Genomic DNA, 24392 nt, shown 5'->3' with positions numbered 1-24392 from the left:
AAAATGGAGTTGGATTTTACAGGGCCGGAAAAGTGCCCAGAAAAAAGTGGAAGAGTCTTATTATATTGTAAAGTTGTCAACACCGGCTCATCATTCTGTGTAAAATGAAAGCTGTTAGGATGACTATGTTTTCCACAGATAGAATCATAGAATCATCTAGGTTGGAAAAGACCTTGAAGATCATCTAGTCCAACCATTACCCTGACACTGACAGTTCCCAACTACACCATATCCCTCAGCACTATGTCAACCTGACTCTTAAACACCTCCAGGGATGGGGACTCCACCACCTCCCTGGGCAGCCCATTCCAACACCTAATAACCCGTTCTGTAAAGAAATGCTTCCTAATATCTAGTCTAAACCTTCCCTGGTGCAACTTGAGGCCATTCCCTCTTGTCCTATCACTTATTACTTGGTTAAAGATTCTCATCCTCACAAAGCTGAAAATCCTTTTATCTGTCCTATTTTTTGTTGTTGAATTGTGTCATAACTTTAAACTACCATATTTTAAAGTAAATGAATCCTTCTTATCCCCAATGAATCACATCTGCTGCTTTCTGTGTATCTGGAGTAGTAAGTACCTGTGATTTTACTCTAGCACTGAATCAATTAATTGAAATTTTATAACAGCATAGCATTCAGATGAGGCCATGTATTTTTACTTCCTTTCCTGAGAAGACTCAGTGGGAATATATGCAGAGATAAGTCCTAAAAGGAAAGACAGCTATCTGATTAATTTCTAAATTCACTAGTGACCGTTGCCTAAATTTACTGCAAATGTAAACTAAGAGAATAGGCCAAATTTACCTCAGGGGAAAACAAAAAAATAAGATGAACCTTCCTGGATGTTCATAGCAGGGATGTTTACAAATAGGGGTTATCACAGGTTAAGAATGACGTAAGATCCCCTAGAAACACCATTAAGGAGAGCGCCACTTGCACAAGCTGGCAGCTGTAGCAGGTCCACAGTTTATTCCTCTGGGAATCTGGGTGCTCTAGATGTGTCCTGATAGCTTTGCAGAAACATGGTGGTAGTGGTGCTTTGTAACCCATACTGCTGCTGCCTTGGCAGACATGAACTCACCAGACTAAAGCAGTCAGAGCTGACAAAAGACTCACTCCTTCGAATTGAAAATGATCAATTTTTTATTACCTTATGCAGCAGTATCTTGCAACTGTGGTTTTTTTTCCTCAGAGAGGGAGCTTTTTTTAACCCTCCAAACACCAAAATCTGAGACAAACAACAGAATTAATTTGCTGTCCCTAAAAACTTAAGACCTGTGAATCTCTTGGGGCTGCCCTGTTTGACTTCTCATGGCTGTTTGCTGTGTATTTGATTACAAATCATTCTTATGGATGGAGTGCTTATTTATGTTGTATACAGGGACAGATCTGTTGCCGGTCAAATTCCTCCCAAAGGGCTTGGTACACAATAGGAGGAGCATTAGCAGCTTTACAGATTGCAGCAAACACATCTCATGCAAAAGGCAGAAGAGCAGAGAGGAGAAAACTTTAGAGAAGGGAAAGAGGAAATACAGTGATTGAGAGAAAACTGTGCTGCTTGAGGAAGACAAGACATAAACTGACAATCAAGTACGTCAGGTGTTACACAAGCAACATGTCTCGCCCACCGGGAAGAAAGCAGGAGAACCACAAAATAGTAAGACATTTTTGTAATGTGCGATTAAAATTGTGCATGGAGTAAGAATAAGCTGTTATTGTATTGTTGTGTTTTATACAGTCATGTTTCTGAATACCCTCAAAGTACTGAAAGGATGGGGATGAGTCTGCCAGCATGAGAACAGAAGCGCTGACAGCATTTATGGCTACTGTGGGACCCCCTTGTAAGCTGCCCACAAGCTGACATCTATTAAGCATTGACATAAAAAAGCCTCTCCACAGAACTTGGAGTCTGTTTGACTCAGCAGTAATACTGAGATTTGCTCTAGGAGCCTTCATGTCTATCTCGCTACCTTGCCTGTGACATGAAATGATTTTCAGGTGGTCCTGCCCTCAACATGGATCCTTGAGGCCAACACTGTTCTTGTTTTGGAGAAAAAAAGCTGCACTGGCCACATCTCTAGCTCATGAACAGTATATCTGGTACCCACTGTGTGCCTTCTGCGTACCAGACCATGTCTTCTTTTGGGGGTTATGTTGCATGAGCAGGGATCCTTCTTCATCCTCCTAATGTTGCAATTTTTCTATGCACAGGGAGTGCACCATCACAGGATCTCAACATCTGGCTTTAAGGCCAAAATCTGATTCTTGGGGAAACTGGTAAAACTGTAACCATTGTCTTTGAATGTTGGCTTTGAGCATTGATCACATAGCACAGAATTCTATCAAGTAGAAGTTACATTGACCAAAACTTCCTTCTTTTTCTGCACTTCATGCACATTCTCCTAAAGCTCCAGCAGTTATTTTAAATATGTTGCATGTGAGATTTTCCTAAGAGGCCTTCTTAAACTTCATGGTCACGAAAAAGCAGTATTTCGTGCCATTAAAGATACCTGTTATTCTCCTTCTTGTTCTCTGGCAGTGGTGTGTCTAAATACAAAAAATTTAGATAGAAAGTTTCCTCAGAATCTCTATCTGTGGTTAAAAATTTCTAACTGTTTAGGAATATTTTATGACAAGTCCAAAAAACCAAAGTTCCATAATGCAGAAATAAAGCCACAGTGGTTTGAAAATCCACCACTAGTATTGTGTCTTGAAGAGAATATGTTTGCATCTAAAAGTATAGTTATGACCCAAGTATATATGTATACATATGTATAACAAACTGAAGAGAGAGGAAGTTGCTAGTAAGGAAGAGAGAACATACACAACTGTAAAAGACTGGTAACAAAACCAAAGTGACTGTCTCGCTCACTGGCCACTTAACTGCATTTTTTTACTTTATCCCTAGTGCTGAGATTCTGAACAGATTTAGGAAAGATGAGGATAAAGTTCCTGAGACTGGGGTCTGTTCAGAAGCAGAGGTCTAAGTGCTTAGAGAGAGTTATGGTAAAAGATAAAAATGCCAGGTAAGTTTATGTGCCTCTGTGGTTAGATAGTCATTAAATGAAACACAGAGAGAAAGCGATCTCTGTTCTTTGTTGGATGGTTCAATTCCACTCAAGTCTTTCTTCAGGAACTTGGAGCCTTAGGGCTGTCTGGATGGTTAATGGTGATTTTTGCTAGGAGTTGGAGCACTGGAGGTTGTGCCAATTTCTGAAAAGATGACAGAGATCTGCACTGAAAAAAAGAGACTATAATATAAAGTTAATATACATATGTTTATGGGAAAAATACTCCAACTGATTGCAAAAGTGACTGATAAATATAATTATGTTGATATAGCATGCTTAAGTTTCTCTACAGTATTTGTCTTACTACAGCACAGACTTTTTGCTGAGACTAGAACAATACAGAACCTGTATGATATCCATTTACTCCATTAAAAACTTGTTAATGGGAATTTGTCAATGTGCAATATTATTGTAATCAGGAGTTATCACCAAGGCAAGTTTAGGAAATGGTTCCATGCTCCTTAAGATTTTGAACAGTGACTTGTTAAAATGGGATCATTGATTAAACTCTGAGCTTTTGATGCAACGGAAGCAGGAAAAGGAAGCCATTCTTCCTTTCCTTGTGTGATTTGTTTTATTGTTTTTATTGGCATTCACTATTATTTTTCCACAAGCTATAAACAAAAAGCACCACTAGTCTGCCTACATGACACAGGCCTATAGTACTTTCTTTAATTAATTCCTGTCCAAGAAGTTTAGTGAGAGTCAACCGAGTTTCTCCCCTAAAGGCCAGCTGCTACTCCTGCTAAATATAGTCAATTCTGCAGTGCCACAGAGTGATCTGGCAGGGGAGGGAGGGAGGAAGACTTTCCTCTAGGTTGGTGCACAGCTGAAGAACCCAGACTAGTACTTGTGACAGGATCTGTGCAAGTATATGCCTTTGACCTCTTCAGTTGCTCTCCATGCTCCTTGGGCAGGTGGCTGTAATCCTCATCCATCCCCTTCACCTTGCTCATCTGGTGGAGCCATACCCACCATGTCTTCTGTATTAAGATACAGAAATAATGTCACAGTGAGATTGTCCACAGGCATTTGGAGAACTAGTATTGATAGTGATTCAGACTTGTAAAGTCTGATAAAGAAGGGGAAATCTCAATGGGGCTGATTCTTTTCTACTTTGCTTGTTATTCTTTACACTTGTGTTGAATTACAGTATTTTTTCATTATTCTGAGCTAATGTTTTTTTTTTTTTTTTTTTTTTTTGGTGGGGGCAAAGACGCTGATGAACTGAATCAGATCAACCACACGTTTGTGAAGGAACTGGAATTGCAGTGTATATACTGTTGTTCCTGTTGTAAAAGGACTAATAGCTCATTGCCTCAATTATTCTCCTGCAACTAAAAACTTATCATTAATCTTGGATGCAAGAATGTACCTGATGAAAGTAGCTGTATCCCAAGAAACGGTATTTCTGACAAGCAAAATCCCTACACAGAGACTCAGGTGATGATCAAGTCAGACTGTCACACTTGAATTGTGGATTTCAGTGATTACACATCCATGGACAATGGAAATGTTATTTTTGCTTGCTTTTAATACAGTAGAAGCCTAAAAGTGTGAAAATGTTTGATTCTAGTTTGCTTCATTTTCCCTTTCCACCTTTTCTGGCAGAGCGGAGAACTTTTTGTACTGACATATGGGGCCTTGGTAGCCCAGCTGTGCAAGGACTATGAAAAAGATGAAGATGTCAACACCTGTTTAGATAGAATGTAAGTACTGCTTTAAATGATCAACTTTATCGATAATGCTATTTTTCCACCTGTCTGTTACCTTTCAGCTTTATGTCTGTTATCATAGGAGTTCCAGCACTGTCTAGAATTGCAGAGATTATGGGGATAAGGTTCAATATTCTGTTAACAGAAATAACAGTAATCGTGAATGAAGATCAACAATCAGCTTTTGCATTCTCAGAAGAAAAGTGTGAGGGTTGTTTTGACAGCTTACACTTGTTTCTTATTGGTCCTTTGTTAAGCTAACTAATAATATAAAATTCTAATTTTTGTCTCCTATTTCCATGTATTCATTTTCAACTTCCATGTTAACTCTCCTATTTCTTCATACCCATGTTATTTCAAACTAGACAAGCTTTTTCTTTTTTACAGGTGTTTTCTCGTTAACATGCCTTTCTGTGGCCTTCTTGTGCCTCCCCCTCATCTAGCAACACTGTGGTTTTGTGACTTGGACAGCTAAGAAGTAGTCACAACTCCAGGTTGTAGGGACTTGGCTTAGGTGACTCAGTCAATAGGCAGAATCTTTTTGTAGTCAGTCACCTTCCCCAGGGGTGTAATTCAGGTGTCTGATTTGGGAGCTCTGAATTGTCCCCTGAGGCCTGTCTGTCTTCCCCACTCCCTGGGTTAGGGACAGACAGGCCTCTCGCCTTTAAAAGCCCATAGAGCCATGAGTGAGATGGCACAGGTGGTTAACGAGGAACTGATTTTTACATGGATAACCTCTTTGGAAGATGAAGCTCCTATGTTTATAGGAGCCTGCCATCCTGACTGAGATTCCTAGGCGTTATCACCATAAAAATAATAATATCAGAGAAAATAAGCAAGAAACAACTTTTGAGCTGGTTAACAAGAAGATATACTAATACCTTCAGCAGAAGAATAAGGCCTGTGTTTTCAGGCAAAACAGACATGCAAAATGGATTTACAACAATCACAGTGGACAGAATACCTAACCACTTTACTATTAATCTGAAAGCTTGCAAACAAGCTATAGTCCAATAGCTAGCAATGGAAATGAGAAAAAATATTATTGATTGGGAAAAGGAAAAATAATTTATTCACTGACTAACAAGGGGCAACATCCCTTGGGTATTTTTTTGATATTAATCCCTCATTCAGCTCTGATGAAAATCATACATTTAAGAAGTTTAGACTTATTTCTGATGCTATGATAGAAGTTACTAAACGGTAATTTTGGAAGATGTGGAGACATATTTTGCTTCTTGTGTTTTCATTATTGTAGCTGGTTTTATAAAATCTTTTTGTTTTTCTCTTGATAAAGACTTGATAAAATAATGACAGGTTTAATTAAAACAGTATGGCCATCTTTACTTCTGTGAAGATGAAAACAGCTCAGCTCGAGGAAGGAACCTTAGAGTTTAGCAGACCTGTGACAACTGGGAACAGTATTCTTAGATCTCTGTCTATATATTAGTACATATATAATCCATAGTGAGAATGATGTTTTTCATTGTACAGTTGCCAAATAGCCACTTGTTGATTTATTATTCATTTGACTTTGCAAATCTAAGGCATAAAAGTTGAAAAGGATCTAAGTAGTCATGTACATCACCAATAAATGACTTGATAACTGCTGATGACATATTTACCAACATTACTGATATTGATACTTAGGCAATAAATAAATATTTCACTGTTTTCTGATGCATGACATACTGCAATTTTAAACTTCATGATGCCAAAACCACTTTTTGATCCTGTCATCACATTAGACATCAGATCAGTTTTTGGCTTCTTTTCAAATACATGGTACAAAATCAGTAAGAAAATCCATCGAGTTCAGGCTGCTTCACTGAGGGTGCCTCTGACAAACAGGCAGAGACTGCCAACATCCACGTAAATGGAAATGAAAAATTCCCTAGAAACATTTCTGAGTTGAATTCACATTCTTTGATAACATTTGTGTCAATCTCTTTCCCTGTTTCAAAAAATGCTTGGAGGCATAGTTATTTTGCACACTGTAGTTACTGACCTTTGTTAATATGTGAGAGCTAGGCATGAATATTTGTTTTATAAAAGAATTCCATTAACTTCCATCCTTTTTTATTTAATTTCTCTGAAACCGTAGTGTTTTAAATACAAAATGAAGATGGTGTTATACTGAAACTGTATATTAACTAGCAAATTTGGATTGTTTCTGCAACTAGTAGATGGAGAGAACAGGTTAGAAAAAAGACAAAGAGGCAATTGTGGAGGAAGAATGAAAAATGAGGTGAAGAGATAAGAGGATAAAGTGAAAGAGATCAGGTGTGAGTCCATTTCCTGTGGGTTTTCCTGGCACCTGAACGCTGCGATGAGGTTGCCCAGGATTTGCTGAACTCCGTACCAGCCCAGAGGTGAATGCTGCGACCTGAAGGGGCAGTTGCTTTGTTCTCCTTGACAGAGACAGTGTGAGATGAACTCTGGGAATCAGAGAGGAATGAAGAAAATCCTGTGCTCTGTCACCCTGTCCTATTTTTAGTGACAAAGCAATATTAATCAGGTGTATTATTTGTATATTATTCATACATTGTACTCATATATCTAACATCTAATATTTATTTATATGTGTAAATATAAATGTATATCTAGACAGTGTGTATATAAACAACATTCATATTGTCCTTGCCAGGAGTATTGTGCTTAAAGGAGTATGATTCCTTAAATGACTACATGAACAGCAATCCCACTGTGCTGCAAAATGTGGTAGGAAGAAGAATCTAGACCAGCAAAATCTGTTGTCCTCAAAGCCATTCATGTAGGAACATGCAGCTGTTTTGCTGAGAAAGCACAAGAGACAGGTTAGGGAGATGGTAAGTGGAAAGAAGTTCCCTATTTTGAATGTTAATGTTCTTTGTTTTCTCCTCAGGGGATATGGCATTGGTGTAAGGCTGATTGATGATTTTTTAGCTCGTTCAGCCATGAAAAAGTGCCGCAGTTATTCTGAAACTGCAGACATGATTGCACAGGTAAATAAGATTTACATTCTCTAGAGCTTCATCAGCTTCAATGGTCTTAGCTTTTCCCTCCTCCTCTATCAGTTTGCTCCAGAACAGTTACCTACATTTTCTGCTATATCATAATTGTCTTATCAAAAACCACTCATCTCCACAATCACACCCATGCTTCCATTGGGTGAAGTACAGCATTTTCCTTATCTACAACTTCATATCAACTAGTAGCTCACAGAGATTGGCCTTGAGAGGAGACACCAGTTTCTACCTCTGTAGCATAGTGTGGTGGTTTAGTCCCTGCCGGGGTCCGAGACCATGTGGCTGCTGCCCCTCCCCCACAAAGGGAGTGAAATACAAAGCCCCGGGGCTGAGATAAGGAGAGGTTTAATACAGCAGTGCAACAGCGACACAACAAACAACAACAATAACAATAACAGTAATAACAATGAACAGAGCAAGATATCTACCAATACAGCAGTGAGAACAGAGAGATGGCATAACACACGCGTTCACCGACTCTCCCGCGCTTGGGCGCCAGGAGGTGACGTCAGCATGGTATTGAATAACCCGGCTAGAGCTTCCCCCCACTGCTGGGGAAACTTAACCCTATCCTAGCTGAACCAGGACACATAGTGCTACGTCAGGCTGGGAAAAAAACCAACATTCAACAGAACAAAAAAATGTGATGTTTAGTGAGATAAGACTTTTGCGGATGGTCTTGACAAACCCACAGTGGTAAGTTTACCACAAAGGGTTGTCAGAACCACAGAATTGGTTCACATGGGTATAGTGTTATATCTGAGTTGAGGACAGAAAATGGGATATCACCTGTGAAAGGCTGCCAACCCGCGACCTAAACTGACCTTAAAGTCAGTTGCTAAGCTGAAATTAAAATTCTTCAATTTCTAGTAGCCTATGAGGTGTTTTGCCATTAGAAGAATTAAAAAGTTTCTTTTTGTTTGTTGCAGCTTAAGCTGATTTCTTCTACTCTTGCCAGAGAATGCAGCAAACAACAAAAAATGATCCAGTTTTAACAAACTTCAAATCATATATTCCCTCACTTTTTTCCTTTTTCTAGGAACATAAACCTTAACCATCTCATATGGATCTTAAAATTTGATATTCTTACTCCTTCCATCTGAATCTCCTCAGCATCTCCATAATTATTTTAGATGTTTTTTAACCTTAAATTGATAATATTAGGAATAAACTGCAGAATTTTCTGCAAAAGGAAGAGTCGGCAGAGAACTGTAAGAAAGGAAAATGAGAGGAACATTTTCCTCACTACCCACAATTCTAATAATAAAATCAAAAAGATAGAATCAGAGTGGTTACTTTTGCCTTCTTTGATGGAAATTTCCCTTTTATTGATTAGTCTTTCACACTACTGTCAGACAAGAAAGACCTAGGAGAAAATTAAGTGGCAATACACAGGCTTCTAAAGATGTACTTTTGCCCTCATGGGCAAGTCAGATTTCCTGGGGAAGCTTAAAGAGAAATCCATAGGACATCCAGCCCCTTTAGACTGCTGAGTCACTGTAAATATTGAGTTAGCTCAGACTAATACCTGCTCAGGTAATGGCGAATGATCCCTTTTATCCTGTATGATTTTCAGCTATGAAGTGTTACCAGTGAAGATATGCCTGGGCTTTCCCAATGGCAAAAATTAACCACACTTTATAACAAAGAACTGTTTGCTAGGTAGTCATTTGTTTTAAGAGGAGAGATCAGGGCATCAGTTAATTGAACTGAGACTCATTTCCACTGGCTCATTTGAGGAGACAAAAATATGCCTGACAGACTTTTTGATTGCTTGAGAATTACCAGCAGCATCAACTAAATGTGAACATTATTATGTTTAACTGCTGGCTGAAGAACTGGGAAAGAGCAGGCTTTCTATACAGTGCACCAGTATGTGCTGGTTATACAGGAGTATCTTGGTTCAAAGTGTACATGGATGTTTGATCCAGGCAGCGACACTGGACTGGCCTCTGCCAGCAGTGACACCTTACGGGACCCAAGCAGGGTCGGATACACAAACAATACACGCAAAGATGATCAAAAGGCTTTTATTATCTCGGCGTCCCAGCAGGGGTTCCCCAACAGTTACCCAAGTGAGGTAAACAGCAAGTGGGGAGGTCCAAGGCACTGCGGAGCAATGGTGTGGGCTCATGAAGTTTTTATGTAAGAATGTGCATGCACAGTAAATCTAGGTGACACAATGGCTAGTGGATAGCCTTGCAGGTGGACACATATGGAGAAACCCAGCCAAGGACAACATAAGCAACAATATGCTACAATGTGAAATAGAAATCTCTGTTGCCTTAACAGAGCATAAAGGGATTTATTATAAAGAATCTGGGAAACAGCTGTATTGACCTCCATTGCCTATCTCCTTGCCATTCTTCCGCACATAACCATATGATGTTATCAGATGATGTGTGATCCTGCTCACATTAACCATGTCAGAAATACCTACGTTACATCTGACTGAAATGGAGGGACAGAAGTTATCACTCCAAAATGCTTGTCATAGAGAAACTGATGGCTGTTACAGAAATACAGAAAGGACCTCTGCACTTGCTGTTGCTGGTAGGGCCATAAAGTGCACATAGGCACAACACACACATACACCGTGATCTGCCAAAGTTTAAAGCAGAAGCAGGTGACATTACTAAAAACCAGCCAGATCCCATTAGCTCATAGAAGAGTGGAAACTAAATTTCTTCCTGAAGTAAAGTGTATTTTGGAGTCTCAGATCAGGATGATGTGTAACAAAGCTCCTCCTTTGGAGGAGCTGAACCAGGCAGGACATCCACTGGAGACAGTGAGAGCAGCTGAATGAAAACCATGAGACAAGCAGCATTTCAATCACCGTATTAAAATACACTGTCTCTTTAAAAGAATGATACCAGGCTGCAAAATCATGGTTTTGTTCACTTTTATGTTATTCTTTGGGTGGTATTTGTATTTTATTTTGTCTGGATTTTCACATATATGCCAGATATCTGGTTTTCTGGGTCTTATTACTCATGGTTCCCTTATTTACAAATGCTTTAGTGCAGATGAACCATCATTCTTAAGTACAGGGGATTCAACAAAATACAGTGTGAAATTAACCATCAAAGTAAGGAAGAAGACACTATTTCTCTGCAGGTTTTAGTTCAAAAGAGACTTGCTGAGAGAAATAAAATCACTTGGAAAGATTAGAACAAACTTTAAAGCACACAGTCTCTTGAAAAGACTATTTTTAGCAAACTAAAAAAGGAGTTCTGTAGTAGGAGTGTAACCTTTCTGAGGCAAAATGTGATATGGAAAGCATTTTCACATTTCTTTGGCAAAACATTTTTTAAATAGTCTCCAAGCACATTTGTCGGAGGCACATATCAACAAAGCATATGTAAAATGACCCAGCAAGTAACTGCAAATACACTATTAAAGTTATCAGTTCAGAATTACACAGCTGTTTACATGATCTCTTTAACTCTTCAGCAGTAGTGTTCTCAGCCAGGAGAAGGTACTTAAATATTTAACTGCACTAACGCTTCTGAGGTAGAAATCTGTTTGAGGGTGGGCATATAGAGTAAAACCAGTTCAAAGTTAAAGTAATTAAGGCAGTTCAGCAGTTCAAGTAGTTAGAGCCAAACTTCCTGTAAACATAGCTGTTATCATGCAGTCCTTTGGAAAGCAAAGGAGAAGTCTGTAAGATTAGGCTCTGGGTATTCCCTGTGGAAATGGAAAGAGGTTAAGCAAATGAAAAAACATAAAATGAGGAGTACAGAGCCAGTTTGCCATATTAAGAAATAAATACTGAAGGAAAGATGCACCTAAGGCAGTGACTGAGGGCTTAAAACTTCAACTATGTGTTGAGACTGCAAAGCCTGGAATTTACTGCTAGTTTATACTGGACTGGAGAAGGGCCAACAAGCTTTGATGATAGGTCAAAGTGAGTCCTTCTACACTGAGTTCCCATGGTGCTCATTGACTTCTCATGTTGGTGCTGTGACTTTGCATGGTTACAGTCAGGGTAGAATAACAAAAGATAAAGCAGGCCATGTAAAAGTAGTCTTTCTGCTCACTGGCAAATTGGGATAAGAAAATGGAAACCAGCTGAGGAAACAAAGCTCAGCTGAAGAAGTAATGTCCAAGGCTGGATTCAGAAGTTGGATCTAATTATAACTGAGGATTGCTTTTGAAGTGAGGGTGATAATTTTGCTCTATAATCCTACAAAATCTAATTCTTACTTCAATTCCTTCTCACAAGACCTCTAGCATCATTGATCTGATCAAAAGAGGTGCAAATAAAAAATAGTTTCTGGATTTAGATCTAATGCTAGAACAATGTTACCTTCTATAGCTCAAAGTCACCATGCCCCAGGAGGTGTCTGTGTGTGCTACAGGTGGGAGCCACTGGGCCGTGACCTCTGGTCCACAGTGAGCTCACAAGCTCCATAGCTGTGTTAATACAGTGCTGTGCCTAAGGATATATCCCTGAAAAGCAGTGGCTGGAGAGATGGGCTTTATGGTGGAAGCTCAGTATCCCATGAATGCAGCAAATTTATATCTCTGCAGCTGCTTCTAGAGAGGCCCTTGGGGACCACCAGCACTGGGGTAATCCAACCGTGTCACCCCCAGACCCAGAGCTGTGGGACAAGAGATGTGATTCTCCTTCCCTTGGGAGGTCCTGCCACACAAGGTCCCTATATATTGACATACGGGCAGTTTGAAAGTCTGACAGAAGCTGGCAGAATTTACGAAGCTGGTGAATGTTGCTTTTGAAATCTCAACAGTGAGAGGGAAATGCATACAGCAGGTTGCTGTGCTAAGTGGTAGACAGTAAACTGAAATATGAAGTGCTGCACAGTAAACAGTAAAGAAAAGTTTGTGAGCACATGGAATCAGCAACAGATGGCAAGACCTTTAAAGCATCTTGCTCTTCCCAAACACTGACTGTGGAAAAGTACTAAGAATGAAAAGTATGCTAGCAAAAATTTTATTTTGGCTGCCTTTCCCCTTCTATGCAGATTAATTCTAGTCCTTTATTAATCTTGTTATTATGTTATCTGAAACATGGTTTCATTTTCTTTAACAGTCTCTATTATCTCTTGCTTTGCAACATTACTTATGCATACAATGTTTTGTAGTGAAAAGTCTCCAGTAGTATATAAAGGGATAAGTTAGCAGCCTCCTAATTATTTCAGTAATTCTAGATTGTATTTAAGCACCATCAAAATGTTAATGAATTTTATTCTTGCTGCTTGAAAGAGATGGTTAAGACTTTGAAAAAGGGCAGTGGTACATTTTTAATTCTGACTGCATAGATTTCTTGTTTGACATTAAGCAATATATAATCCCATAGAGTTGCAAGTAACATTTTCAAGAGATTTTGCTTTATATGGGTGTCATTTTGATGCTGAGCCTATGTACTCAAAAAGAACAGATATTCTTTTTTTCTTCCATTTCATATAGGTAGAAATGAGACAGATTTATGGATGCAACTTTCAAAACCGCTCATTCTTTTTACTTCCCTGTCTTTTGGAGTCACAAAGAAAGATTGTTTTTACTCTCTGAGAAGTTGTGTATGGTAGTTTTAAAGGAATTTCTGTCCAGTCATAGCCTGGTTTCGAAAACAATGTTCATACCTATTAATGGAATTACTTATTTATGTACTTAAATTATTTTTTCTGCTGAGACATTTTTACAATTTTCACTTTATAGCTTTGCAGTTTTGCCTTAATTTGGTGCTTCATTGCAAACCAGCTACTGGTTTTGCATAGTTTCCATGCAAGTTCTCTTTTACAAAGGAAATTTTAACAATAGAATTTGGGCAGATTTGTCATACCATAATGCAAAGTACAGCTGAAACTAAGTTGAAAGCATATGAGGGCCTAGAACAGTTAACCAGTTTTTGTTCTTGTAAGAAAGACTTAAAGTTTGATGGAGCAGCAGATGTGTAGCGGAAAAAGAGTTAAGAGAATCTAAATGAGAAAACTGGGTTCTCACAGAGAAGAAATAGTAAACTGAGGGACAAAGCACAGAGAATTGAGCAGATTTTTCCTGTTTATTTGTGCACTCGTATTTTGATATACATCAGAGTTAATGCAAAATCTAAATTTTCCAAGAGAAGATGTTGATTCTGCTGTTTGGGTTTTTTTTCCCCAGTTTGTTTTCGATAGTGTTGACAGTAGTCTTCGCCTCTTTCTGAGCTGCCATGGTAGCTGCTGAAATTTCAGGGACAATGTTGATATAAAACAGCTTTTGCGATAGCTTGAAGGGCAGGGTTAAATTTGCCAAAACCAGACTCCAGTTGAAAACATAGGGTCAAACTGGCTTTTATTTTTTATTGTAGCATACCAGCATCCACGTGCAATTGCATTAAGTCACAAATATTTTGGTAAGGCAACAGAGTTAGAGTAACACAGCCCTGGGAATGAGGGTCAGAGTGAGACTTTGGCTCCTGCCACGTACATGTTGCAGCCCTAAGTATTCAGCAGCTGCTCTTGGAGGTGGAGACACTCTCAACATGAGTTACCTGCACACATGAAGCAGGGTGAAGATGAGGAGAAGAGAATGCACCTTGGTTTTGCTCCTCCACAGTGAAGGAGGAGGCCAGGTTGGGAAACACTCCTTTTTCAGGTGGTCCTGAATACTCAGGTGCAGAGCTTTGAACTTTCTCCTGATGAAAAAGAGGGTGCTAAACACCCAAAGTGGCAACTCTCTGTCTTCCCACCTCTGCCAGCTATGCTTTTGCATCTGTGTCCCAGCTCTTATATCACGGTTGAGATCTCATCCTTCCATCAACCCACTTGTTTCCCATATTCCTTGATCAGCTCATTGACCTACTTAGCATCCTCCCCTTTGCATCCCAACTTGCTTTGGTTTTCTGTCGTACTAGTGAGGAAGGAGGTGGAAAGATGACTTTGGGAAGGGAAGTTTGGCCCAGGCAGGGGGACATCCTGTTAGGTGGTATCTCCTCTCCCCTTGCATGTAGAGAGAAGGCAAGTTGGGGCTGGGCAGTAGGTGTTGGGACATCTCTGATAAAGAGAGAGAAAAGCAGACAAATGGGAACGGACATGTACCCTTGAATTAGATAGTTGCTATACCAGCAGAGGAGCCTGGGGAGAAAAATTCATATATGCCAGACATGGTGTCAGACATACCTGTTGTTGTGGCTTTCATTTTGTCAGTGTTGCCTCTCTGCTTTCCGCTGCAGCAGGTACGTTTAGGCGTATAACATGTCTAAGTCTGCTGCAGGGTGGGTCAGCTGGAATAAAAAACTTTAAAACGTTTGCTCAAAGACAACAAATTCTTCAAAACACACAGAGAAAATTCTAAGCAGACAGTGGAATTAGCTCTTGATATTTATTTTTAAAAAGAGTGATGGTCTGTAAATGCAGATAGATATTTTTTTCTGCTGAGGAAGTGCAGTGAGTATGAGAACAGCTGGGCAGAGTACCCTGGTTTGTTGTTAAGAGCCTGATTCAAGCAGAGGAGAAATAGGATTTTTTGCAGTCTCAGGGAGACTGGCAGTAAAATGCTGCATAAAAGCCTGCCCATTCACCCCAGGGAAAGAAACTTGGCAGAAATTTTGTTCTCCTTTTAGACAGCAGAGACTCTGGACACCCTGTGTGAGAGCCACGTGATGAATTCCAAGTGGGTGAGGTAAAGCATAGGGCTCTGGGGTGAAGCGCAGAAGCACTGATCATGCAGTCACCTCACCTGTATTCTCTGACAGTTCCTCTTGCTCCAGACAAATTTCCTAATATATTCAGAAAAATGAAAATCAGCCTGCTGCAAAAATATTTTCTTGCCTTAAAATGTGGAATTTCCTTCCAGGCCCTCTGTCATACAATGGCTGCAGGCCCAGTACAAACAGTGTTACATAGCTCTACAGGATGCACCCAGTGCCCGAAATCCACTCAGAACAGGAGCTTTACACCTGTACAAAGAGAAATTCTCAGCTGGAGAAGATAATACCAAGTACTCTATGGAGGCAAAATATCACTGATACATTTTCATTATTGTAGCAAAGCACTAACAACTACTGATTATGTTTCAAAATAGCATGTTATTTTTTAACATAACCACAAAAGTTTCAAGCTCTTGGTACCCTACACTTTGGCTGTAAGATTTGTCTAAAAAATTACCTGGCACCTCACTGTCAATGGAGGTCACTGCCCCATGTCCCAGGCAGATGTCTCAGGGACTAGAAGACCAGGGCTGATCACTGTGACCATCCGTGATGTTCTGGGTGCAGACACTGAGGTGCCTTGAGTGACCACTGGTGCCTCAAAACAATACCGTACCTGCAAATGGCTTGGAAATCGGCCACAACAACCACCAGCAGCACTACAGGCTTGGGGAGGAGTGGCTGGAGAGCTGCCAGTCAGAGAGGGACCTGGGGGTGTTGATTGACAGCCGGCTGAACATGAGCCAGCAGTGTGCCCAGGTGGCCAAGAAGGCCAATGGCATCCTGGCTTGTATCAGAAATAGCGTGGCCAGCAGGGACAGGGAAGTGATCTTACCCCTGTACTCAGCACTGGTGAGGCTGCACCTCGACTCCTGTGTTCAGTTTTGGGCCCCTCACTACAAAAAGGACATTGAATTACTCGAGTGTGTCCAGAGAAGGGCAACGAAGCTGGTGAAGGGTCTGGAGCACATGTCGTACAAGGAGCGGCTGAGGGAACTGGGGTTGTTTAGTCTGGAGAAGAGGAGGCTGAGGGGAGACCTCATCGCCCTCTACAACTACCTGAAAGGAGGTTGCAGAGAGCTGGGGATGAGTCTCTTTAACCAAGTAACAAGCGATAGGACAAGAGGTAATGGCCCCAACTTGCACCAGGGAAGGTTTAGACTGGATATTAGGCAGCATTTCTTTACAGAACGGGTTGTTAGGTGTTGGAATGGGCTGCGCAGGGAGGTGGTGGAGTCCCCATTCCCTGGAGGTGTTTAAGAGTAGGGGTGACATAGCGCTTAGGGATATGGTGTAGTTGGGAACTGTTAATATCAGGTTAATGGTTGGACTGGATTATCTTCAAGGTCTTTTCCAACGTAGATGATTCTGTGATTTACGTAAGATGAGCATACTATAGCTCCTTTTACATAGGGTATAGGTAAAACCCTCTTGTAGAAGTCAATATTCATCTCTTGCTGTCAGCTCTTGATCCAGAGCCAGTGACATTAGTAGAGCATGAACCCTGGGTGCCATGGAGGACTGCAGCCTTTTCACTGATGTAGGGAAGTAATTTCATTCCATCCTTTTGGAGCAAGTTTGTAACTGGGAGAGAATGTCATGAAGAAGAAAGAGACCATTGTGAAAAAACATAGACATGAAACCAGCCAGAAGTATGTTATATTATCAAGATACTAAAAAGCTGAAAATGTATTTGATCTATTTTATTTCCCTTCTGTCTACGAAGTCTAGAACTGTCTGTCTTTCCACTTTGATTTCTTTTGGGCCTTCTTCAACTAGCCTGTGAATTGTGCTGTAATGCTGTTTGCTACTGCTGAAAGAGTAGAGCTGGGAAGCAGCTTCCCATTCCTGAAAATCTGGCAGGGGAAACTCTTCTGGCTCCTTGTTCTCAAAAAAGCACTGCAGGTTTCGCTCGCTCAGTTTGGTGGCATACAGCTGGAAAATCTGATCCAGTTGCTCCTTCTCCTTCTCTGCATACACCCTCCAGAACAGCAGCTGGAGGTGGCTGACTTTCGACTGGCAGCTGGCACAGCAAGTGGTTAGCAGGGACAGAAGAGCTGTGGTAGCTATCACACACCAGCCTAAAATCTGGGAAAACAAAAGAAAGGAGCTTCAGGTTAAAAAGGCCCAAGTGAAAATGCTACTTAAATCAAGAGTGTCTGACAGAGTGACCACACTTTGTACAGTGGGCCTGCTGCTCCTCTTGGGACCCCACTGCGGGCGTCTCATCCCAGTTTGCATTCAGTGCCTGGCATTGGTGTTAATGGAGTGACCATATGGGGACCAAAGGGAAGCAGAAGATGTCAGGATTGAGGCTTCTCAGTAGCACTCATTTTGAAGTCTTCTTTTCAGGAAGGCAAAAGCTGGTTGATTTTTACAGTGGAAGATAAAACACTCAAGAAAAGTTGGCTTTTACTAGAGTCTGGCTGCCTCCCCATCCTATTTTACAACAAAGGGAACACAGATAACAACAGCTGAACAGACATGTCCAGTGCAACGGCAATGGCAGGTTCAGGGACAGATGATCTTGAGTCAGACCTCAACTACAAGACTATGTATGAAGAAAAGTCTAAGAGAGGTCTAAGTGATCAATCAAATAATGTTATGGCTGAATAGAGCTATTCAGAAAACACAGTGGACCTGAGATCAGGAGTAGCATCTGGGTAACTTAGGATATTGATGAGAGTTTATTGAAAAACTATAACCATCTGGCATGTAGTGTCTTGGACTGGCTCACTGGATTCTGTCACACAAAGGGAAAAGTGCCTAGGGAGAATAAAATATCACAATCACTAGATGGTAAATGGTTTTCTATCTCCTGAAAGCGTTAAATAAAATTGCACAAGGAAAAATCAGGATTAAGACACAATTCTGAATTGTGATGAACTACAAAACCAAAAAAGGTAAGTAACTTTTGTCCCAGCTCAATCAACCTTTTAAACTGTGACCATTTTTAGATGTGTTGTTTTCAGACTTCTTTTTAATGAAAAAAACCCCAAACAAACCAACAACTGCATTAATTAGGTAACAGAAATATAAAAGATGGTCTGAAATTTAAAAAGTAATCCCCAATTCTTTTATCAGGAGATTCAGTGAAATCTATGCTATTCTTGTGAACTTTTTTGTCTTTAATGAATCAGCCCTTTGTAGTGGAAAATATTTTTTTATGTCAAAACTGCTTTAAAATTACCTTCTTGCCTAATCCTGTGAGAATGCTGGGAGGAGAGTGCATGAGAAAGAAGAAATAGCGTGTGCATTGGCAGGTCTGTGTTGGCACTGGAATAGAGCTCAATTCATCTACACACTGATTAAAAATCATTGTTGTGTTTTCAGAGAACTTTGTTTTTGCTGAAATATGCTTTTCCAGCATCACTCAACTTTTTTTGTAGCAAATTCAGACTTTGACAAAATTCTGTTAAGAACATTTTAAAAGAAAGAGCTACTTCCAGGATTAGAGCAAGGTCTGAGGGTGGAAAAATATGCTTTGAAATTGTTATTGTGGGATGTTCTCCTCTAAGGAGAGCAGAGGTGTGAACACAATTTTTTCATGCCTGGTGCCACTGGCCTAGCCAATAGTTTTAGCCACCTACTGTACTGCAATGTGAAACATTTGCAAAAAAATTACTTGTTTTCAAACAGTGGAACAAATTCCAGTGTGGAACGAATCTGCTAGGTTTCAAGACCCATAGAAACTGGAACTGATTTCCCATGCTTTAGTGGTGATGATATGGAGAGCTGTAACCTTTCTCATGTGAACTCTTGCACTGATGTTAAAAAAATAACTGCCAGTAAATATCTGTATTAAGATGAGAGAATATAGAAAGTTTCCTCAGGGAAATATGTGAAACAGTGAAGCTTGACAAACAATTATTCTTATGGACTGGTATGGAAGAATAGCTTCACTTTCTTTTATTTGTCTAGTCACTTTGTACTGGCTGATGATTTCTGTGGGTATTTGAGAAACTGCTCTTTTTAGCAGCTTTTCACTTTCTTACAGCTTGGAGAATGAACCTCTGTATTCTCATGCTATAAACTGAGACACTGGTCTTTCAGTATTTCCTATACATACAACTTAAAGTCTTAAGCAGTATTTGTTATTTCCTTCTAAAACTCTCAAATAAAATTATTTGTCTGCTGTGCAGGCTTTATCTGCATTCCAGTCCTATTTGCATGAGGACTTGAAAATAAAACCAGCTCTTGGGGAGGAAATGGTTCCAGATGGAAAAAATTGTCTTGACAAAAACTTGCTGGCTCCACAGAGTGTTTTTCCTTCCTGCTAACAATCATCTTTCCATCATTTTCTGTAGCCTGTTTTTTCTTTTTTTTTTTTTCCTTTGTTTTGATTTATTTGTCTCTGAGTTTATTTACCTTACAAGGCACTGAGAAAAACTGTATCACACGAATATAGTAAAATGTAATACGATCTAAGCTTTGCATGTTCTGCTTGTTTTATTTTAGCGTTTCTTCCTTCCTCCAAGTAGGACAAAAACATGCTGTCATCTGGCATCATTAACATGAGGAACACAAACAGAAACATGTTATGTAAGCAGTCACAAATCTGTCAGAAATCTTATTTTCCAGTATTTTTCTGCTGTTAGTGACCTAAGTTTTCATTACAGTTGTCATGATGGTATAAAATAGGAGAGTGTGATATGGATTTTTTAATAGGACAGACCCCTTTAATGGGGTGACATCTGTTAATTCAGCCTCCTAAACAATCCAGTGTTTTTCTCCTTAGAGCAATCTTCATTCAGGAAGAAAGATTTAAGTTATCTGGTCTTACTGATCCTGCTGTCAGTGGGGACCCACAGGAAGTATGGCACAGCTCAAACTGAACTAACAGGTGTATTGATTGTGTTTTGCAAGGCTTCATCATGACAAAACTTTGCTTATTTGAAACCAATAGTTTTATCTTAGCACCTGACATCGGAATCTTTCACAGATAAATCACAGAGACAGTACAAACTGCATAACGCTCTTTATTTATTTTTCTTACCTGGGACTGTGCTTGAAGAGTTCGTTTCAGTTCATCACTTTCTGGAAAGACCATGGAGCCTCTGTCACAGGCTACCTTGTGTAGCTCTTCAAAGCACTTTGTAGATTTGCTGTGGCAAACTGCACTTAGGTAGGCAGGATTTTTCACACCACTCATGGCACATTCATAAAAAGTCCCATTGAGCAAAGCCACAGAAAGCCACATCACTGGCGCTACCAGAGCATTTAAAGTGATTTGTCCAAAGATGTAAAAGAAATGGCAGATATTCCCTCTGGGGAATACTTTTCTGGGATTCACCCAGCAGCCTGTAAAAAGTTTCCAGGTCTTGCGATTCATGAAATATCCAATAATTAGCAAAACAAAAGCTGGGAAGAAGAGAAATGCCAAACCGTACCTGAAGTTTTCATTGCTGCAGGGGCATCTGAAAGCAATAAGAGAAAACAGACGTTCACCTCCCATTGTCAGCAGCACCATAAAACTGTAACCTACAGCAGTTTTCCGGTTCATAAAGAATGCCATCATTGCTTGGAAACCATCCATGTTTGACACTCACTAAAGAGGTAAAAAGACACTTTATCTTTGTTTGTAGCAGTCTGTAGTGGTGTAGCAGGGGAGAGAGAGCTCTCCAGAGGAAGAGCAGCCTGCTGCTAGCCTGCCTGCATACGCCCTGTCTAGATAACACCGTGATGTCACTGTCTGGAGAAACGTGCTCACAGGGGACCCTTCCACTAGCAGAGCAGATGTTGTACATTTGCAGTAACGTCATTGGTGGTGGAAGGAAAGCAAGCAATGCTCTATATCATCAAGTTTGCAGTCTTGGCAGTCTTACTCTTGGCGGGTGGTTGTTTCTTTTTGTGACTGCAGATGGAGATCAGAGTAAAAACACACACTCATCAGTTGCAGGAGTTCTTGAGCTGTGATTATCAAAGTTGCCGGCAATGTAGTGAAGGACTTAACATAGATGCTAGTGGTCCCAGGGGAGTGTGACATGACTGAAAGCAGACCAGTGATAACAGTGAAACCACTCTGGGGTTGTAAATGTAGGAACATCAAAGACAGAATAAGCAGCCTTCTGCCATACTTCCCTGGAGTATCCTATAGCTCCAGATTTACATCTCTGACTCTCATCACAGAAGAGACATCTAGTTTGATTTCCAGCCTGTCTGGCCCTTCCCCCTATTTTCTTGGGGTAAAGCTGGTCTACAGAATGAGAATGCTGCATCCTAAAGTTTCACCTCTGTTTGCACACAACAGATTCAAGCAGCAGAGTTTCATCCTTTTGCAGGTTGCTTTCAAGATGTACCTCGGGGTCACCCCTACTGTGAGCTGCAGTAGTGCCGCAGGAAATGAATTCTCCTTAATCCTGGACAAAAACCCACTGGTGGACTTTGTGGAGGAGCTGCCAGCAGAACGAGCATCGCTTTGCTACTGTAACCTCCTCTGCGGGGTGATTCGAGGTGCCTTGGAAATGGTAAGGAAGTGCATATCAGTGTTCTCCATTCTTTGTTAATATGCAGAGGCACAGGAAAGCAAAACCACTTGCTCAGATAAATGAAGGAAATTTAGTAGTGTTTAACCTCTCTCAGAGTAAATGTCTATATCTAAATAAAAGAGGGCCAGACAGATCCTGGATCCAGAGGTAGAGAAGCACACAGGTTGGCTCACCTCCACACTGTCCCTGCTTGGCTCTTCCGTGGCCGACTCGGGTGCAAAATCCAGGTGGGATTGGGCAGCCAGCTAACACGTAATGTGGAAAGCCAGGGGGGCATGCTGGATGACTTTGCTGCTCCTTGAGCCCATCTCATTTTCCTGCATAGGTGTAATCGGTAATAGCCATCCATGATTCTTTACAAATATGTGAAGATAAATAATATTCTCAGGTTACTGCAGTGCCTGCTGAAAGGGAGAACAAAGTGTGGATGAGTATAATGTTAAAAGCATCAGAAGTGTATCAGATGGCGTTACAAATTTTGTTCTTAAATTTAAGACTTTTACAAAAGTAAACAAAGGGCATCATTTGAAAGTCACTAAGTTGTGGAGCTTCTGTGGCATTTTTTGAAAGATAACTTTTGGGCTGCTTTATCTTTCTGTCAGTGTCTAATTCGTCATATATCTTACGTTTCAAGAAAGCAAAAGATGTACAAGTATTATATATGTGCATCAGTCTCAGAATTATAGTATCTGATATAGGAGGAATTAACAAAAATATTATAAGTATTAGTACATGACTGGGAAATTTTGTGATCACAAAATCATCAAGTACACAATTTAAGTTCTTGGAAGAAGGCAAAGCACTCAAATGAAGGGTAATGTATTATACAAATTCCAGTGTATATAAACTTCCTTTTTATTAACTCATTTGGGAAAGATACTTTAAAACAATCTAGAAATCCATTTCTTATGAAAGCTGAGAAAGGGAGTCCCCTTGTGGTAAGAGAGAGAGGAGAAGTTCTTTATACTGGAGGAGGGGAAAAACTGGGCATTTCTTTGCTTAACTGATCAGATCTGATTCTTTCTAGGTTCACTTACCAGCAGAAGTTACCTTCCTCCAGGACAGGCTGAAGGGAGATGCTGTGACAGAAATAGGAATTACATTTTTAAGGAAGGCTGAAGACAGAAAGCACAGAAGAAATAAATGAAAAAAATACTGGGAGAAATGCTTGCTGAGGGATATCATGCGCTTTTTGTTTCTGAAGAAGACATGCAGGGTAAAAATGGCTTTGCTGAGCCAACTGCACCAGTCACATGTTTGAGAGGTGCAGAGAGCCAGGCAGCAAACGGGGGGCAGAGCAGGGGGAGAACAATGTTAGTTATAATGACACAGGTATCAGTATAAAGATCAAAATGACCTGCCCTTCATTCTCACATAACCATGCTCTTGAGCTCAATGAAAGTTTTATCTCAGTATTTAGTGCATGCTGGATGCAAAATATTTATTCAGATACCAACTGTTTTCAACTAAACATGACCACCTTTTCCCAGTTTGAGTGTCTGTAAGGTTTCAAAGCATAGTTGCTAACAGGTGCTTTATTTCCCTGGCTGTTTGTAGTTAGGAGTAATGAATTCATCTGCTGTGACTCCTGTATGCAATGTCTTGCTGTCAGGTGCCTATTTTGATGCATAATCATTTGCCATTCATTGTCCTCCACACCAGGCATCTTGCTCCGTTTGAAACCAGAGAGGGACGCAGCTTCACTGGTGCCAGGAGCCGGTTTGGTTCATTATGGCTCTGTCTGGCCCCACATGCGGTTTTGCTGGCCTGCTTGTTCCGCCCTGCGCATACATCAGGCTGCAGCACTCTGACAACTGCAGCAATGCTTGTGTTGCTTCAACCTATGGGCCTTTTCAAGTCACTCTTCTCTTCAAGAACACTGATTTTATGACTAAACTGAACAAAGCATGGTGTATTTTATGTATAGTCACTGTGGATCTGTACTCATCTAAGGAAACTCGAATAAAAGTTCAGAGATTGCCACACAACTGGTTTGCTGGTCGTTGTGTCTGTTCTTACCTGGCCTTCATCACTGGCTGTTGAACATCTTCCCCTTGGCAGTGGACTTGTTACCACAACATGACTGGAAAGTAGAGAAATAGCAGCCTCTCAGAGACCTGAGTTATAGGAAGGGTTTAATATTGTCTGGTATAATGCAAGATACCTGGGTAAGGGTTGGACAAAAACCCAAATCCTGGCACAGTACCCTATCCACGAAGCCAGCTCACCTTCTTCTAACCAAAGCGCTTGTTTTAAACTGAAATACAAACCCCCAGTTCAGTGAAGCCCAGAGTTAACTCTGATTTTATTGTTGTGATTTGTACCCCTCATCTCCTATTTTTCCCTCAGTCTGTTTACCTCTTAATCCTGCTAAGTGAGGGGCACCTCTTACCTTGGGGGCAGCAGGGTTCATTCCCACCAGATCTGTACAATCCTCATGATAATCCTTCTCCCT

General features: G+C 40.5%; 2 protein-coding genes across 2 annotated transcripts; one reads left to right on the top strand and one right to left on the bottom strand.

Moving 5' to 3' along the window:
* Nucleotides 1–1619: 1619 nt before the first annotated feature.
* TRAPPC3L (trafficking protein particle complex subunit 3L) lies at nt 1620–23096 on the top strand. Its single transcript, XM_074862337.1, has 5 exons — nt 1620–1661; nt 4687–4784; nt 7675–7774; nt 21731–21916; nt 22965–23096. The coding sequence occupies exons 1-5, from the start codon at nt 1620–1622 to the stop codon at nt 23082–23084; spliced, it is 546 nt and encodes a 181-aa protein (XP_074718438.1). The 3' UTR covers nt 23085–23096.
* On the bottom strand, nt 17089–21010 carry CALHM5 (calcium homeostasis modulator family member 5). The gene is made up of 2 exons (XM_074864753.1): nt 20446–21010; nt 17089–17537 (listed from the first exon to the last, which is right to left on the bottom strand). Exons 1-2 carry the CDS (start codon nt 20983–20985, stop codon nt 17148–17150), a joined length of 930 nt encoding a protein of 309 aa, XP_074720854.1. The 5' UTR covers nt 20986–21010; the 3' UTR covers nt 17089–17147.
* Nucleotides 23097–24392: the final 1296 nt, after the last annotated feature.

The sequence above is a fragment of the Strix uralensis genome, chromosome 3, assembly GCF_047716275.1.
Source record: "Strix uralensis isolate ZFMK-TIS-50842 chromosome 3, bStrUra1, whole genome shotgun sequence".
Classification (NCBI taxonomy): domain Eukaryota; kingdom Metazoa; phylum Chordata; class Aves; order Strigiformes; family Strigidae; genus Strix; species Strix uralensis.
Note: the sequence above shows the minus strand (reverse complement) of the source record. Positions and strands in the feature narration are given on the sequence as shown.

Coding starts and splice junctions, on each gene's coding strand:
- CALHM5 (XM_074864753.1), bottom strand. CDS start 20,985: ATGGATGGTTTCCAAGCAATGATGGCATTCTTTATGAACCGGAAAACT. Junction 17,538..20,445: donor CTCTTCAAGCACAGTCCCAG/GTAAGAAAAATA, acceptor TTGTTTTCCCAG/ATTTTAGGCTGGTGTGTGAT.
- TRAPPC3L (XM_074862337.1), top strand. CDS start 1,620: ATGTCTCGCCCACCGGGAAGAAAGCAGGAGAACCACAAAATA. Junction 1,662..4,686: donor AGCAGGAGAACCACAAAATA/GTAAGACATTTT, acceptor CTTTTCTGGCAG/AGCGGAGAACTTTTTGTACT. Junction 7,775..21,730: donor CTGCAGACATGATTGCACAG/GTAAATAAGATT, acceptor ATCCTTTTGCAG/GTTGCTTTCAAGATGTACCT.